This window comes from Tyto alba, unplaced genomic scaffold (assembly GCF_018691265.1).
Source record: "Tyto alba isolate M040663 unplaced genomic scaffold, T.alba_DEE_v4.0 Super-Scaffold_11, whole genome shotgun sequence".
Taxonomy (NCBI): domain Eukaryota; kingdom Metazoa; phylum Chordata; class Aves; order Strigiformes; family Tytonidae; genus Tyto; species Tyto alba.
This window is the reverse complement of record NW_024881273.1, coordinates 4,637,493-4,654,771: the sequence shown is the minus strand read 5'-3', so window position 1 is coordinate 4,654,771 and position 17,279 is coordinate 4,637,493. Positions and strand designations below refer to the sequence as shown.

The 17,279-nt window shown below is 53.4% G+C and overlaps 1 protein-coding gene across 3 annotated transcripts; it reads left to right on the top strand.

Annotated features, from left to right (window-relative positions):
• The first annotated feature begins 1,045 nt into the window (after positions 1-1,045).
• Positions 1,046-15,694, top strand: DBH (dopamine beta-hydroxylase). 3 transcript variants are annotated; one of them, XM_033012128.2, is made up of 12 exons: positions 1,046-1,512; positions 3,749-3,895; positions 5,260-5,517; positions 6,929-7,105; positions 7,562-7,664; positions 9,010-9,176; positions 9,878-10,021; positions 10,136-10,174; positions 10,756-10,815; positions 11,437-11,564; positions 12,161-12,320; positions 14,817-15,694. In XM_033012128.2, the coding sequence occupies exons 1-12, from the start codon at positions 1,132-1,134 to the stop codon at positions 14,949-14,951; spliced, it is 1,899 nt and encodes a 632-aa protein (XP_032868019.2). In that variant the 5' UTR covers positions 1,046-1,131; the 3' UTR covers positions 14,952-15,694. The 3 variants fall into 3 exon arrangements, with proteins under 3 accessions (XP_032868019.2, XP_032868021.2, XP_032868020.2); XM_033012130.2 differs by lacking the exon at positions 14,817-15,694 and adding an exon at positions 12,418-12,926 and having other exon boundaries at positions 12,161-12,377; XM_033012129.2 differs by lacking the exon at positions 3,749-3,895 and having other exon boundaries at positions 1,131-1,512.
• Positions 15,695-17,279: the final 1,585 nt, after the last annotated feature.

Genomic DNA, 17,279 nt, shown 5'->3' with positions numbered 1-17,279 from the left:
TCCTGGAGGTGTGATCACGATTATGTGTAAAACTATTATTAACAGGTTAAAAAACGGATGGAGACTGAGATGGGAGGAGAACAGCCATCTCCCACACTGTCTCCAGCTGAGCTATTGGACTGGCTTGCTGGAGCAGAAGTCACTGTTGTCACCACCCAAAAAGGACCTGTCCTCTCCTGGGACCTTCCCTCTGGGCCTGCTCTGACACCCACGAGAGCTCCAGCAAACGTCACGGCAGTCGGCTCGGAGAGATTCATTTTAAACCCAGCAACAACTAAAGGACTGCGGGGCTCCAGGTCGCTTGACTTGGCTCAGCTTTCGGCAGCATCTCATGCAAACATGTCCCCATGGAGGCCAACTTCCAAAAATAAACAAACACAGCAACAGCTCCACAGGTTTTGTGCCATTGGTGGGGGCCCTGGGAGGGAATGTGCAGCTGGATGGGTCCCCGCAGTGCAGCCCCGACCTCGGCACAGCCTGAGCACCACACTCCAATGGGGTTGGGGGAGCTGAGGGGTCTCCTGGGTGTGCTTGGGCCAGCTTATCTGCAAGACACCGCCCTGTGTGGAGGTCAGAGGAGCAAAAGGAAAACAAGGGTGCACACAGCGATACCCTAACCTATACCCAGCTGAGCACGGGCAGGGAGTGGGACCAGGACTCTGCGTCTGTCTGGCAGCTGACTCTGGGCTTTGATCCCCTCCAGTCTGGCTACCTTTTGGGTGATAAGTGGTCCCAGGCTGGGGGCCATGGGAAATTGTGGCTGGGATTACTCTTGGGGTTATCCCAGAGCTTTCACCCCACAAAGCATGGGCAGGGCCGGCTGCAGAGCTGGGCGAGAGGCACCGCAAGCAGGGCAGCGCGTCCACGCAGGGCTCAGCAAGAGCAGCTTGTGAGTAAACAGCTCTTCCCAGCCACTAAGGAAGATTTAAGAGTGAATAACATCAGCCCAGTCGAATTCAATTGCTATTGATAATGTCCATGTGCAATTAGAGCCAATTAAAGGGAGGCAGTGAATGACAAGTGTTTGGCCAGAAGGTGGGGGAGGGTCAATACAACAAACCGATTTCCCAACAACCAAATGCAATTAAAGACTATCACTTATCCGGCTTGCCCAGGAGGGCCAACGCATAAATGGGCAAACCCAGGCGCGTGGGTGCCGTCCTGCCCAGCATGCAGACCTCCGGGAGCAAGCCCTGCCCCTGCCCCAGCTTCAAGCTGCGGGAAGTGGCATCCATGTACTTCACCATGATCGCGGTGTTCCTGGTCATCTTGGTGGTGGCCCTGCAGGGCTCGGCACCCCACGGGAGTGATTTTCCCTACAAGGTGCCTCTCGATCCCCAGGGGCTGCTTGAGCTCTCCTGGAACGTCAGCTATCCCGAGCAAGCCGTGCATTTCCAGCTCCTCGTCAGGGATCTGCAGTTCGGGGTCCTCTTCGGGATGTCGGACAGGGGCGAGTTTGAGAACGCGGACCTGGCTGTTCTCTGGAGCGACGGGCACAGTTCCTATTTTGGGGTGAGTTGCTTGTGTGTTTGTGTGGCTGCCCTTGGGGTTGCCTCCCTGCGAGTGAATCTGGCTCGTGGTTTGAAAGAGCGGGGCTGGTCCAGGGCACGGCACGCTCTGCACCGCTGCTCCGGTGGAAGAGGTCCAACAGGGCTTGGGGGTTTCTATCCCAGAGGGATCCACTGATCAGGTCTACACTACGGGTTTGGCATAAGATCTTAAACCCAATGAGAAAGGAATAAATACAGCAGCACAACAGCAATCAGAACCTGTATGTCTGCTGTGTTTAGCTGCAAATAGCTCCAAGAGGTGGTTGTTCACGCAGGCAGGATGCACCAACACCTTGGTTCACTCGTGCATTGCTGTTAGTCACATTAAAAATCAACTACAGTTCCTGTTAATGATTCTGAGACAGTGCAAAAGTTATCAGCCTGAAAGGCTGCTCCTGCCAGCACCAATAACCCAGCTGCGAGCCACGCTCAACGTTATCGCAGAGATCAACGGGACACAGGAAAACTCAACCTGACAGCTGCCTGCCAGCGGCGCGGTGTTACCAGAAATTAAACATGTAAATGTAGTTGGGCAGTCTGTAAATGCCTGGTGATAGGAGATGGGGGGGGAGGAACTAATTTCTAATTTTGCTGTTCGATAATGTTATTGCAAATTACTGTCCCTGCTGACGCAGTCTGCTTGTCCAGGTTCTTGTTTGCTTTGTCTTTCCGCCGGGGCTGCAGCTACAGTAACTACCCCCGTGCTCTGGGGCAGCTATCCCCAGACCACCAGTTAGGCTTATTGCGATTGCGCTTGGCTGCAGAAACCAATTCACATTTTTCCCGGTGTGAGGCTTTCCAGTAAGTTAAATTTTACCTCTCTGCTTACTTCAAATTAACCATAAAATACATTCTTTCACAATCAGTCGCAATGTGATCTGCAGTGTAATGAAAGGATGCAAAGAAGGGCTTATTATCTGTACTGTTTTCCTGCTAATTACCAGCCATTCAGGATGTGTGGTGGCCCAAATGCTACAGTATTTCACAGCATCATGTTAAAAAAACATAAAAGATCATTTCTAATCTGCCTTCATGTGCTCACTGAAAGACAAACAACACCGAATTAAACACCGGGCAGCATTTGGGCTTTCTCTTTCTGTTGGTGCTGAACAGCATCCTGCAAGGAGATTTCTGTAAATCTCTCCAGTCCTGGTTTTCTCTCTCCCAGAAGCCTTTCTTCCGGATAAGTATGTCAGCTGTTAAAAAGATCCAAATTTGCTTAACCTCCCATGTACTACAAGATTAATTTGCACACTATATTCCTATGAAAACAAATGTCATGCTAGCTTCATGTAGCTGATTTTGCTCTCCCCCTCTAAGGACAATATGTTCTTGAAATATCACTCTATACTTCTGGCTGAAATGATGCCAAGATACTTTATTCTTTTTCTTCTGTTTTTTCCAAGATAAGGCATCCATGTCACTTGTGTACAGACAGCGAGGTGCTTCTTAGATGCCTTTTCTCAGTAAACAAAAGATATCAATGGGAGATGCAAAAGATCAAGACAACAAAACTATTCAAACCCAAATTATTGCAGGATTTTATACACCAAACCTTTAAATCCTTAAGCACAGGAATAACCTACTGCTTTGTTTCTCAGTGTGGCTTTGTCACCACCACAAGTAGTTTTTGGGAGGCCTTGCTGGGCTACCAAAACAATCTGGCCACAACAAATTCAGGATTTGGAAGAGGGGTAGCGATTTCTAGGGCTCACACAACAGCCCAGCAAGGCTCTGATCTTAAATTGAGAGCAGCGGGTTTGTGGCAAGGGTCTTGGAGAGCACACAGAAGGTGTCCCCCCCCCGCCAAATACACCCAAAACACAGCACAGACAACACCTTCACGTGTCCCTGAGGGCTTTCCTCCCTCCCCGTCCTTTCCCCCGGTCGCATCTCAACTTGTAAAAGTCTTTCTGCAGACTGTTAAAGCCGGGTCACGTTTTTCACAGGTCTGCCTGCGCTGCGCACCGAGGGTCTCATGGCAGGGGCTGTGGTGGCACGGCACCGCCCGTGGGCTGCTGGAGGGGGGCATGGGGCAACCAAAACACAGGCTCCATCCGCCTCTGGGATGCGGAGGGTGAACCAGCCGGAGGGTGAAGAGACGGAGGAGGAGCTCACAACCCACGGTACCGCCGGAGGTCACCACCGTGGGCTCCTCGGGCTGAGTGGGGGCCAGCGGGATGCTCTTCTTCCCACAGGATGCCTGGAGCGATGCCGCGGGGCAGCTCCACATGGACTCGCAGCAGGACTACCAGCTCCTCGGGGCTCGGAGGGCTCCTGAGGGGCTCTACCTCCTCTTCAGAAGAGCCTTCAGCACCTGTGACCCCAAGGACTACCTTATAGAGGTACGGCATCATCCTCCGGCCCCGACCCAGCCCCGTGACAGAGCACCAAACCCCAACCTGCATGGTCATACTCCACCAGCATTTTGTTTCAGGGACAGCATCAGGTGTTTGTGCTGTCTAAGGCAGAAAGGAAACATGCTACAGATGTCAGACCTGGGACATGAATAACGTTTGGCACAATCTATTTACAACCCCTTATAAACCTCTATATAGTGTAGATTTTAGCTCGTTTGCATCATCCACTCCTGTTAAGCATGTGTTAGGTCTATATAAATACCCTCCTGCATCACTCCGGTTTGCAGTCTGGAGCCAACTGGAGTGTTACAAAGAGGTGTTGGTATTGTTCAACAGGAGGCAAGGAGGATTGTGGCAGGAGCCAGAGCAAAGGGACAGCAAATAGAGCTGCTGTGGTGTGATTGTGTGTGGTTCGGTGACATCTCTCAGGGTCTGCATTCACCGCTCCCCTGTGAGTTGGGATTTGGGGGAAACCTTCCCCATGGGGATATTAAAGAGCTTTGGAGCCTCAGCCATGGACTCCGGGTGCAGGCAGGAATCAGTGCAAGGCTCGTTTCAGATTAAAGCCTTTGGTGGGCAGGATATTTTAAAGCCAGCGTGGGCACAGAGCGTCCTTGAGTTTTTGTTGCTGGTTTTCAAAAGCTTGTCTTATGGTGAGAAATGTCTACTGTCTGCCAAAACACAGAGAGCCCTGTAAGAAAAAAATCTGTGTGCGAACTGAGAAAAGACTTGCAGGTCTTTATTCTCTGATCCTTCAAGAAAAAATTATGCTCTTTTTCCTTTTTTTCCTTATTTCTTATCCAGAGCTCACGGGGTTCAGTAGCACCTTCCTTGCTTGCAGTAGACATTCAGCAGAGCTTCTTGCAGTATACCCCCCAACAGAAGCTGGGAGAAATGGAGAATTTCAGGGAGAATTTTTTTTTTTTTCTGCTGTTCTGCCCCAGGCTGCTGCCCACAGCCATTGCTGGGGCCGGGCTGTAGGGTGGGATGAACCCTGAACTGATGTGGTTTTCCCATCCTAGAGCTCAGGAGGAACAAAGGGCTCTGAAAGAGTAGAGAGGAGGTGTTACCCTAATGGAACTGATGCCATCTAGAGAAAACTTTTCAGACCCTCCCAACAGGTCGGGAACCCTCTGTGATCATGTCAGCCAAAGAAATACCCTGAAATCTACAGTCTTCTTGGGACAGCACAGCAAAGTGAGCTACTGCTGAGGTCAGGGTGGCTTCCCATCTGGGGATGGGTCAAAACACCCATTCCTGGATTCGTGCCACCAATACTGGTACTAATGGTCCACGCAGTTCACATTCTTGCATGAAAAACTACCTGATATACTTTGCTCTCGTTTCAGGATGGCACCGTGCACCTTATCTATGGTATCCTGGAGAAACCAGTCCATTCCCTCCAAGCCATCAACATCTCTGCCATCCACAGGGGACTGCAGAGGGTGCAGCTGCTAAAGCCTAACATTAGCATCCCTGAACTGCCCAGCGACATGAAGACCATGGAGATAACGGCCCCTAACGTTGTCATTCCCAGCCAAGAGACAACCTACTGGTGCTACATGGCAGAGCTCCCAGACAGCTTCCCCAAACATCACATTATCATGGTAAGAGGCAGGAGAAGAGGATTGCTTTCCTTGGTGCAGAACAGCAGTCGTGTTCACATTCAGCCATTCTGCAAAGTCCACCTCCTCCCTTCCTTTTCGCAGGGAGGCTTTCAGACCCAAACGTCTTCCCCAACAGGGAACCAAAACATCTCCCAGAGCCATCCCATCAGCCAGTAGCATCCTCATGTCTCCTAGAGAGCCCAAAATCAGAAGTTTCTCAGCAAGAGGTGACAGGTTCATGACTTTCCACCCAGCACATTGAGCAGGTACCAGGGCTCAGAGCAGCTCCTTGCAGAGCTGACCCTCTGCAGAAGGCAGAGCTGTAGCCATCAAGGACAGACCCGCAGCAGGATTATGGCACGCAGTGAGCCATGAGGAATATGTAAACATGGGAAACAAAGGAACAGGGCTGGCAAGAGCAGGGCAGAGTGAGCCAGGATATGAACTGGCTTCTAAAAGATTAGGCATACTCCAAATAATTTAAAAAAAAAAAAAAAAAAAAAGGTTACAAACATAAATACAACTTGTGTGCATTGCCCAGACGTGTTGCACATGCTGGGGGTCACCTCCCCCAAGGGAGAGGCAGAAACCTGCAGGCAGCCAAATGCTGGGGAAAGGTGGGAGTAACGGCAGCCTGACCGCCCGTCGTGAGCTGCAGGGAGAGCATCGCCCCGGCTGCTGGCCCGGTGCACCCGGAGTCCAAACCACACGACGGGGAGAGGGAAAACCTGACACACGAGCCGAAGCAAGTGCTTAGTGATTTACAGGGGAGAGATGGCATTGCAAGGGAAAACTCAGAAGGAGGGTTTTCTTTCCAACAGATGGTGTGAAATGAATCATCTGTGTGTAAGTAAAAGGTGCGTAACTCCTGATACCTTCCCGCTGCTGCAGATCATTTCTACAGCTGGCACTTTTAGCCGGAGCCATTCCTCAAGCTTGCTTGGAGCCACTTTTTCTACCCCAAATTTCCCTCCCTGTGCCCCAAGCAGCAGCTGGCTAGAAATAAAACCCCACAGCTGCAGGCAGAGTGATCGCAATGTGGCTAGGATCCTCTTTAGGAAAAAGAAATGTCCCTAGGGTCATCCCAGCCCTACAAAACTGCCAAAGGACTCCGTTATCACAAAGCAGACCAAGATCTTCTGTTGATCAGGTGCATCTGTCACAGGAGAAGGGATGAGATGTTTCTCTGTGGGTTCTGGTGGACTCTGGGTTGGGCCCAAAGCCACCCAAGAGCTCTTGGCCCTTGGTGCCTCATGCCTAGAGCAACCTTCCCTCCCCATCACGCAGCAGAAACTGTCTCCCATTCAGTAACGGGTAGCAGACACACCTGCCTTGGGCACAGAGAGCAGCCACCAGGGATGGGCTCTCAGCAAACAGTTTTAATGTGTCCTTCTCGGATGCTGCTTTGCAGTATGAGCCAGTGATCACGGAAGGCAATGAAGCCCTGGTCCACCACATGGAAGTCTTCCAGTGCGCTGCTGAGTTTGATAGCTTCCCCCATTACAACGGGCCCTGCGACTCCAAGATGAAGCCAGACCGGCTCAACTACTGCAGGCACGTGCTTGCAGCGTGGGCCATGGGAGCGCAGGTGGGTGCAAGATGGGACCTGCCACCCTGGCTGAAAACTTCGCTCCTGGGTGCTTTCCTGCTGCATCCTGACCCTCCCCAATCTCATCTTGGGATCACCCCATGCAGTCTGCCCCAACCCCATTCTCTGCTGGTATTTGGGTTCAGCCCTGTCTGACCTCCCCATCCTCCCTCTGGATGTGTCTGAGTTTCCACCTCACCTCAGCCCACCTCCTCGGTGCCATAAATTGGTGTAATGCCCCTACTCAGTGGTTATGTCATTGCACGTGCATGCTGGCACGTGAGAAGCCTTTGGAAGCAAGACCAGCTCACTAAGCACAACCAAGAGCTCAAGTCATGTCCCTCAGCCCATGGTGGGGGGGTCAGGATTATGCCCAGACATTTCCCTTAGGCTTTTCACCCTTGTCCTCAGGAAAGACACCCCACCACTCTGCTAACACCTTCCCTCTGCCTCCAGGCTTTCTACTACCCTGAAGAAGCAGGCCTTGCCTTTGGTGGCCCGGGCTCCTCCAGATATTTGCGCCTCGAGATTCATTACCACAATCCCCTGGTGTTCAAAGGTGAGTGGGCGCGGGGGGATGCCCAGTGCCTCCCCAACGAGGCAGTGGCAGGAGAGCTGGGTCAATGGCAGGGACTGTCACGCTGCCGGGGAGGGGTCCAGGTTTCATACAGAAGAAAACTTGGCCAAAATCATAGCCCTGTTTGCAACTTCCTACAGGCCTAATGGTCCAGATCTCTCCTAGTGGGAGGAATACATTAAATCCCCACCATGCTGCTGCCTTTCTGGTCTCAGCACAGTCATCCTCACTGAAGGCATGGGCCCCATCCTTGTGCATGCCCAAAGGCGGGGAGAGATGCTCAGGGAAGGGAGTCTGGCTGAGTCTGCAGCCAGAAAACTGCCCCTACACATCATTCCTGCAGGGCCATGATCCAAGGTAACAGCGGTATTTAGTTGGGCTGTTACAGGGTGTCCCTCCAATTTGTGTGCAAGGCGGTGGTGGCAGGTCTGAGCTCAAAGCCAAGAGCAACAACGGTGCCAAAGTCACCAGAGAGACGGCACCAGCCTGGCTGGGGAAATTTAGATGTTGTTTTACTGGTACTCCTGCTTCGATAACATTGTCAGGAGACACATTTGAAAAAAAAAAAAAGGATTCCAAACAACCCAGTTTCTTCATTAACATAAAAACAAGTAGCTTCTTGACTAACCAAGTATATTTTTAGGAGACCAGAGCATATGTACTGTAGATCAATCATAGCACATTCAGCAACTTGAGAAGAAACACGGCTATAAATACGGAGCTCACATCTTTCATAATTTATCTGGTTTTGCATGTTAACCAATAGTGTCTCCCCCATTATTCTTATCCCTGTGTGGGCTCCAGCCCAGAGACAGGGAGTTCAAAGCTGGCTTGAGCCCCTCCTGACCTACTGAACCTGCCCTTTCCCTTTGCCCACAGAGCTGGGTGGCAAATGGGAGCCCGAGCTCGGCTCTGCACCTCAGCAGAGCTGGCTGCTGCTTCTGCCTGCCCCACAGTCAGCATCTGCCAGGGCACATCATGGGCCCAGGGTCTTCTCCAGCTCCCACCAGCTCCTGCGGGGAGGTTTAAATGGAGCTATCTCAAATGCAAGAGAGACCAGAAGCTTTCCAAATGCAAGGAGTACTTGCTCCATAGTCATGTCTCCTCCTGCCAGGCCCCCAATAACAGCATGGCCTTAGCTTTTAGGATGTACCACTTAACGAAGATGCAATGAGCCATATTTCTGAAGGAATTCTCCAAAGCACCCCATGATCTGTCCTCCTTTGGGCTCTCCAACAGCACTCCTTACCTTGCTCTCTTGGGACCTTGTCCTACCACAAGTCATTTCTCCCACGGTGACTTGCAGCCTCGTCCTCTCGCCTGCCAGGTCGCCGCGACTCCTCGGGGATCCGCCTCTACTACACGGCCACCCTGCGACGCCACGATGCCGGCATCATGGAGCTGGGCTTGGTCTACACGCCGGTGATGGCCATTCCCCCGGGCGAGGACGCCTTCGTCCTCACGGGCTACTGCACCGACAAATGTACCCAGCTGGTGAGTGCCTGTCCCCTCCGCCCCGGCTTCGCCTTGGAGAAGAGAGGTTGCAAATGGCTTTTCCCAAGTTCCAGGCAGCCACGATACGGCACCGAGCTCCAGGCTCCCAATTCCCGGTTTTAAACTCCCCAGACCCCTTACCAAGAGGTTGCGCTGGAAAGAAAAATCTGCTGTGTACAACAAACAGTGAGCAGCTGGTTGGGATGCACTGAATCCCTCTTGAAGCTGCTCTCCTGGGGAATCATCTGCCACGGCTCCCCAGGGTACCATTCCCATAAAACTTACTGCCGAGCAGTTCGTGCCCCAGTGGTGCTTTCCCTCACAGAGATGGGAAGATTGGCCTCTGCTGCCAAGGACCTCGCCAAGAGCTCTCTCAAAGATGGTTTCAAAATGCCCACCTTGCTTTCAGGGAAGTTTTAGCGGAAGTTTTTGGAGGGCCTACCCAAAGGGAATCATTTGTGCCACCGCTAGCGAATGCAAGGAAGCAAGCAGCGTCTGGCTTGTGCTGACTTAGGGCACAGCAGGGCATACACTGGATTTGGCACCTCGTTTCTATACTGTTCCAAGGGTACAGCAATCCCCAAAACCCCCCGTGCGGGAGCCAGCGCAGGGACAGCCGGGCCTGAGCGTGCAGCAAGGGGATGCGCGGGAGGGGAGAGGGATGGGTTCGGGCACAGGGGCTTGAGCCATCCTTCCCCCAGGCTTTGCCCGCTGCCGGCATCCACATCTTCGCCTCCCAGCTCCACACTCACCTGGCAGGGAGAAAAGTGGTGACAGTGCTGTCCCGGGATGGGAGAGAGTGGCAGGTCGTGAATGCCGACGGTCACTACAGCCCTCACTTCCAGGTACAGGGGGCTGCAGGGGCAGCGGGGGGGCCTGGCTGGGTGTCACCCGTGGGGCTGCCCCGGGGACAGAGCCACGGCGTTGCTCTGACATGGTCCCTTTCCCTCCCCTCCCAGGAGATCCGCATGCTGAAGGAGGTGGTTGCGGTTTTTCCAGTGAGTAGCTCCAAAACCCACAGTGGCTTCCAAATAGTGCAAGACCTGACCCCGCAGCCCTGAGACCCCGGATTCTTTTCCATCACCTCATCCCTCCACTGCCGGCAGCCCCTGCCCACGCACAGGCACCCACGGCCACCTGGGACCTCCTGGGGGGCTGCAGGAGGACACCAGCACCCACCAAAACCATACCCAGGGCTGTGCTCTGGGGTGTCCCCACAGGCCCTGGCACTGAACCTAGCAGGGAAGCAGTTGTGCCATCAAGTTGGGTACAGGTTTGGCAGTTCAAAAATATTGCCTAAGTGCATTTTTTTAGGTGCTTCAGCCCTGCAGAAATTCTTAGAAAGTGAGGAAAGGAAGAAACACCGTCGGGTGGGATACGGCCCTAGGGGATCTCCCCAGGGGATGCAAGTTTAGCAAACGTTCCTGTGGCAGGGAAACAGGCTGCCTGCGGGCTGGCACTGCTACAGGGAGCAGAGATCTGCTACGTTATAAACTCCCCAATCTCCACATTTACTGACGGGAGAGGGGAAACTCTGCACACTCACACCTACACGTGTCTCTGTTCAACCCCCTCCCAGGGCGACGAACTCATCACGACATGCACATACAACACGGAGGACCGGAGCCGTGCCACCGTGGTGAGTGGGGGGGTGAGATCGCCTGTCTGTGTTTGCACCCCGGGGTTGGGGGCACCCACAAAGTGAGCACCTGCAGGAACCCAGGCTGAATCACAGCCAGAAACCAGAGGGAGCGTGGTGAAGAAGCGAGCCCACAAGGCTCTGCTGCCTGCAGCAGGGATGTTAAGGTGCTAATTGAGAAGTAGCATGTGTCACTCTAATTCCCATCACAAACTGTTCCACTGGGGATTAATTGTAATTAAAGAAAAGTGGCATTTTTTGACAGTGCATGTTATTTTCTTACATAGGCAGCAAAAAAAAAAAAAAAAGAGCCTGTCAGAGGTACCATCAACAGGGACAAAGCTAAATATAGCAGAAGGATTATAGGAAATCTGCATTTTAATGTAAACCACACGATCTAGTCTGAAAGGCTGTCCTTGCATAAAGGGCAGATGAACAGAGTGCTGCCCATCCCACGCACTTGAAAGGGTGCATATATATATATATGTGTGTGTGTGTGTGTGAGTGCATACAGGTGTGAGCTTTGTGCCCCCGTGGTCCCTTTGCCCTCCCCGCTGCCGGGGCAGCCCTGGCAGGGCAGAGCTGGACCCAGCTGCCAGCACGTCTGTGTCTGTGCCACAGGGCGGGTTTGGCATCCTGGAGGAGATGTGCGTGAACTACGTGCACTACTACCCCCAGACAGAGCTGGAGCTGTGCAAAAGCGCTGTGGATCCAGGCTACCTGCACCGATACTTCAACCTCGTCAACAGGTACAGAGCCCCTGCCTGGCGGTGCTGAGGAGAGAGGGACCATTTCAGAGCCCCTTGCTAGTAACACTGGGAAAAAAAAGTTTAAAAGGTGGGATTGGAGGTGCTGGCTGTGCAGTAGGTGCGTGGGGGCACTCGGGCTTTCAGGAGCTGTGGCTTTTTGCTGGAGCACAGCCCTGCCCTCCCCTCTCCCCAGAGCCGGCAGCCAAACCTGGGCTTTGAGGATGGCTCTGCAGTGAGAACCACCGGGAAGGGAGAGAGCATCCCTGGCCCAAGCCAGTGCATGGCCAAGTGCTTATGTGCAAAATACTTTTTACAGCCCACGGCAGACGCCAAGCAGCCCTGTCAGAGGAGCAGGCTGCGGCTCATTCACCCACCATGAGAGGGGTGAGATGCTCACCTTGCACAGCGTGTCCCGCTGATGGGCAGTTCGGCTGGCCCCAAATCTTCCCCCGCAGGTGCTGGCTGCTCTCCCTGCTCCCAGTGCTGACTTGAGAGCTGTTCCAGACCGAGCTTTAGGCAGGGAGGAATTAGATACATCCAAGCGCTAAAAGGGGACAGCACTGCCGTGTTTCAGTGTGGCATTTCTCCTGCCCCAGGTTTAACGACGAGGAGGTCTGCACGTGCCCGCAGGCCTCCATCACACAACAGTTTCACTCCGTCCCCTGGAACACGTTCAACAGAGACGTGCTGAAATCCCTCTACAGCTTTGCTCCGATCTCAGTGCACTGCAACAAATCCTCGGCCGTCCGGTTCCCGGTGCGTACAGCTTCACAACCAAAGCTTCACAGCAAAACTCCCGGCTATAGGGAAAAAGCCACTTGGCAGAGCTGTGCCACAGGGTGACCCCAATGAGATGGGTCAGGTCTCCGGTGCTTGGGACACGGCTGCACCCGGAGGGCTCGGGGCAGGGAGCTGGAGCTGCCCAGGAACCCCAGCATCAGCAGGACACTCAGTCCAGCCCAGCCCTGGTGATTAAAACACGAGCTTGGTGTGGATGTGCTCAGCCGTATTCAATTAGGAGATGCATTTGCTTAAAGCGATTTTGAGGCTGCTTTCGTTGAGGGTTAAAGCAGGGCTAGCTCCAGAACGGAGGAGAAACGTGAGGTGATTTTTAGGATTTTGGCATATCACATCAGGTCCCAGCAGAGCGAGCTCATTACGTACAGCATCTGTGCAGTCTCCAAGTGCAGTGATCCAGCAAAACATAAAGGATAAAGGGCCATGAGGCCATTAAAGAAAAAACAGGCCCAGCCATGATGGTCATGACAATGATGGTAATGAAGATTTAAAACCACTGATGGTCCCTATCACCATCAGTTCCTGACACCGTTTATCAGTGTAATAAACTTACATGATACGTTATCCACTGCAGCGCTGGAGAATGCCAAGCTGATAGCAGGGAAGACCATCAGCTTTCTCTCCTGGTAAATCCCCTTTAGCAAAGTCTGTTCTGGAGGGGCAGAAACCTTTCCAGTTCCCTGGGACTGGAGACCCAGCACCTCTCACCCACGCTGAGCCTCACTGCAGGGACAGAAGTTGCACAGAAGTTTTGTGCAGCAGCAGAATTATGAATTAAGCCTCTTAACTACAGCCCAAGCAACACTCTTGATTTTGGAGAGGTATGGGGGCAGCCAGGAAGAGCAGATCTGACATGGGCATAAAGTGGGTCACGAGCATCGCAGCGAGGGAAAAGGAGCCAAGCTGTCCCTCCTGCTCTGCTGCTGTTTTCAGAGTGAGCCTGATTTTAAGACATCTCATTTATTCCACACTATTTCTGCCAAGAGAAAAGCACCAGCTTCTAATTAAGCTCATGTTTTTGCAGTTCAGCAATCCCAAGCCTGACGAGATTTGTGAAAGGACTGAGTGCTGTTAATTATTGAGCAAAATCTCAAGGTAACACTTGTGAGTGGCTGCAGGAACTTTGATGTCCATGAGTCCCCTGAAACTGCAAGGGCTTGCAGTGAACTCATTATACTGTTTATATTCAGATTTCCACTTGAAGGCACTGAAAACAATAACTATCGAGACACCCCAAATGCCTTTGATCTACCCTAAAAGCAGGGTGCTGGTGAGGCATGAGCACAGAGTTTGGGATGTATCCGCAGGGCAGAACGCCACTGGGCTCAGGTCTGGGGTTGAGCCCTGGAGCAGGTGCACCCTAAACATGCTTAACTGCTCTCTTAAGATGTAAAAGTACAGAAAAAGTGTTATTTCTCCAGCTGGTGCTCCCCTGCAATGCTGTGCCCTCTCCGGTCACTCTCCATGTGCTTTGAGAGGGTTCCTCCATCCCCCTCCACCTTTCCCCAGGGGTTTTCGTGGTGCCAGTGGAGGCTCTGGCCCATTTTGCTTGACAGACTACAAGGAATTCCATCTGAAAACATAAATTCAACTTTCATCCTCTTGCTGATGACTCACAGCCCTACCTCTCCTCTCCAGACCTCCCTCCTCCTGCTCACGCTGCAGCTCAGCCTCTCGCTGACGTTTCCGCATGAGCGCGCAGCCAGCAGCCAAACTGTAGCATCACTGAACCAGAGCTCAGCCCAGACTGAGCCCCCCCTTCACCCCCGCAGCCCCTGCCTGCGTCTCACCCGGCCACTAACCCGGACCAACACGCCACATCTGAGCTAGATCCTCGGCACTGACTCGGTTAGATTGCTCCTTGCAGGGACCAGCCCCGAGACAAGGTGTCCCCATGCATGGCCAGGACCAAACCCGGAGCTGGGGGTTTGGTCCTGGCCATGGTCACCTTGAGCCCTGATGGCTGTGACAGCCCTTCCCCTGCTCTTCCCCACAGCACCTCATCCAGGCGGCTGTGTCCCCCCTCTTTCACAGCAGCTGCGTATGAACATCCATGCTGGCACGCTGCAAATATCGCCTCCAACCAACCTTCCCACCCATACCTGGTTGAGAGAATTTTTCAGGGCTGGGCTGAGAGCACGGTGGGTCGGCGGGACTCCTTGGTTTGAGTAGTCTCCGTCTGATTCGGTGGCTAACACTTTTTGGGGTGGAAACTCCCTAACTGTGGTGGGTTTGTGCAACATGGTGCACCGCAGATGTCTGTGCCACTTAGGGGATGCGTAGGTGATTCTGCAATACAAATAATTAGTAACATCTCATGAGAAAACATCCTGGTTCAAGCTAAAACCACTTCAAATATTAAAGATCATTTCATTTTTACAAGTAGGGAGAAACACAGAGCCTTCAAGTACCTAAAACCCCGACTTGGTCTCATGGTGCTGATCTCTCTTGCAGGGCGAGTGGGAGAAGCAGCCGCTTCCCACCATCACCCAGAGGCTGCGGGAGCCCGTCCCTCGCTGCCCGCCTGCCCCGGGGCCCCGGCCTGCAGCCCCCGTCCCTCTCAACCTGGGCGAACTCGGGAGGGACTGACCCGATGCCCGCTCCCTCCACCACGACGGGAAGCATCTCCAGGCAGGAGCATCCACAGGGAACGTCGTGTCTTTGGTCTCCCGGCATCCCTGCCCGCACAGCGATGCCAGCCGGTGCCCTGGCCCCTGTCTCTGGAGGGGGTTATGGCTCACGAGCTAGAGTTCAGAAAGTACTCTGGAGAGGGAAACTGCTATATTTAGTGCGTTATTAGCAATCCTGGCTCTGAGTAATGCTGCTTTCCGCCCCCAGAATAATAACGTGGAGGTTTGCTATTGTGCCGAACCCAGCGCGGCCCTGGGGAGGGGGGGAGAAGCCTGTTATCCCACAGGGAAACTGAGGCACAGAGGAAAGACCTGTGTGAGAGCAGTGTACAAGCCTTCCCAGTGCCCCAGGGTCCCATCTAGCTCGGGGTGGCTCCACGGGTGCTCTCCCCAGCCAGCACCCGTGGCAGGGACAGAGGGAGGGAGGGATTCGGTGATGCCCTCCTGGCGCTTGCTTCCCCGCTGCAGGGACTGCAGCTCCCCACCACGCTCCTTCTCCCACTCCCCTGTGCTGGGGATTATTCATCTTGACACCGCCAGATGCCAATGGCCAAGAACAAATATCTCTGTGATGGGGTTTAGAAAGGGGGAGGGATGGAGAGGAGGGACGTCGGGGAAAGACAAACATTTTGGCAGGAAAAATGACTTCATGAAATATCTAAATGTTAAAAAAAAAAAAAAAATAAAAAAAAATCGCTTTTTGCTGTTGAGCTCCAAAGGGAAAATAACTCAGGAGGAGCAGAAGAAAGGCCGGTGGTGCTGCAGGAGAGCCTGTCCATCCCAGCCGGGTGCCTGCCCCTCGCTGCCCTGGGGCGGGTGGGTTTTGGGGCAGCCGAGACCCTGCCCTCCCGGCCACCTTGGGCTTCAGGGAAAACCTCAGGTCAGAGCACTGTGGATCAGAAAGGCCTTTCTGAAGCAAAACACCTTCACAAACATGCAGTGGATCCCTGGTTTGGCAGGGACACAGTGTGCTTGGTCCCTCATTTATCCCCAGGACAAAGGGACAGGACCACAGCCACCCCCTCCTCTGCCCTCCGCCTGTGCAGAACCAGGGAGTGCAATCACCTCCTATTCAGAGAAAAATTCATCCCAATCTTGTCTTTTCATGTTTCCAGTAAAACCAAAGCATCTGAGAGTTCAAACTCTTGCCTGTGGCGCTTGTTGCAAGAGGCTAAGGAATTGAAATCAGAGGGTATAAACCAAGAAAACCTAGTCAAGGGAAATAAAGTGAAAAGCATGCAGTGTGATTATTTCTTCAGGCAGGTGAAAGCTTCAGCAGAGATCAGGCCCCTGCTGCACCGCTGAAGATGGAGCCCAGCGAGGGGACCAGAGCAAGGGATGATAACGGGGATGGGGTGGGAGTAGCTGCCCCTTCCCATTAGCAGCGGGGGGGTTCACGGGCTGCAGGAATGCGATGAAAAACCTTCCCTGATGCCTCCGAGGCCGGCTCTGCGCTGCCGGAGGCTGCGGGGCTGGCAGCACGCAGCTCAGCCTCCGCGTGCATCCCCCTCTCCGTCGGGAGCTGAAAGGAGCCTCCTCCAAGGTGAGCTTGGGGAAGATGCCAGCAAGAGCAGGCAGGACCCTGGAGCTGCCGGGGGGCCAAGGGCAGCCCTGGTGTCAGTGTGTGTGTGCCCCCCTCCCGTTGGTGAGCTCACACCACAGCGCTGAGCTGGTTTTGCCTGTACTGAGAGCAGCCCAGAGGACACACCAACACAAATAGTACCAGCAAAGCAGCCGTGGGCCAAACCACATTCATCAAACTCTTTTCCTTCTCCTATAAATTCAGAGGCTAGGCACACACACGCAGCAAGGACCCAGATCCCATCAGCACGTGCCTTTGGGGGTTTCTTTTATTCTCTGGGGCACAACACAAGAATCTCTCCCCAGTTCAGCACCAAAGGGCTGCACGGCAACACCCTGTTTTCCTCATTTCAAACTGAGGAGCTGGTGCAGGCTGGCAGCACACCCTGGGCACCAACATGCTCCCGTCGCCATGGCCAAAAGCTGGGACTGGCCTTTACTCACACATTCTCACAAGTGGAGAGGGTCATCGCTCAGGTCTGGGGAGGATCGACCCTCCCCGCCTTCCACACAGCCATCGCGCAGAGGCAGCGTTTAAGCACCATGAACAAAACCAAAGCAGGCACTGAACGTTTTGCACCCCAGGGTTGATATTTTTAAAGGGCCTCAGGTGCCAGTTATCACTGAAGGCAACCGAAGTCGGGGCTTAAACTCCCTCTGACCTTTGGAGGCATAGGGAAGCATTTTGTCAAAGTAGAACCTGAAG

Bases quoted from the DNA above. Each gene is read 5' to 3' on its own strand.
- DBH (XM_033012130.2), top strand. From the start codon at position 1,132: ATGGGCAAACCCAGGCGCGTGGGTGCCGTCCTGCCCAGCATGCAGACC. The intron at 10,022-10,135 runs GTACAGGGGGCT...CTCCCCTCCCAG, and splicing joins ACTACAGCCCTCACTTCCAG to GAGATCCGCATGCTGAAGGA. The intron at 10,816-11,436 runs GTGAGTGGGGGG...TCTGTGCCACAG, and splicing joins ACCGGAGCCGTGCCACCGTG to GGCGGGTTTGGCATCCTGGA.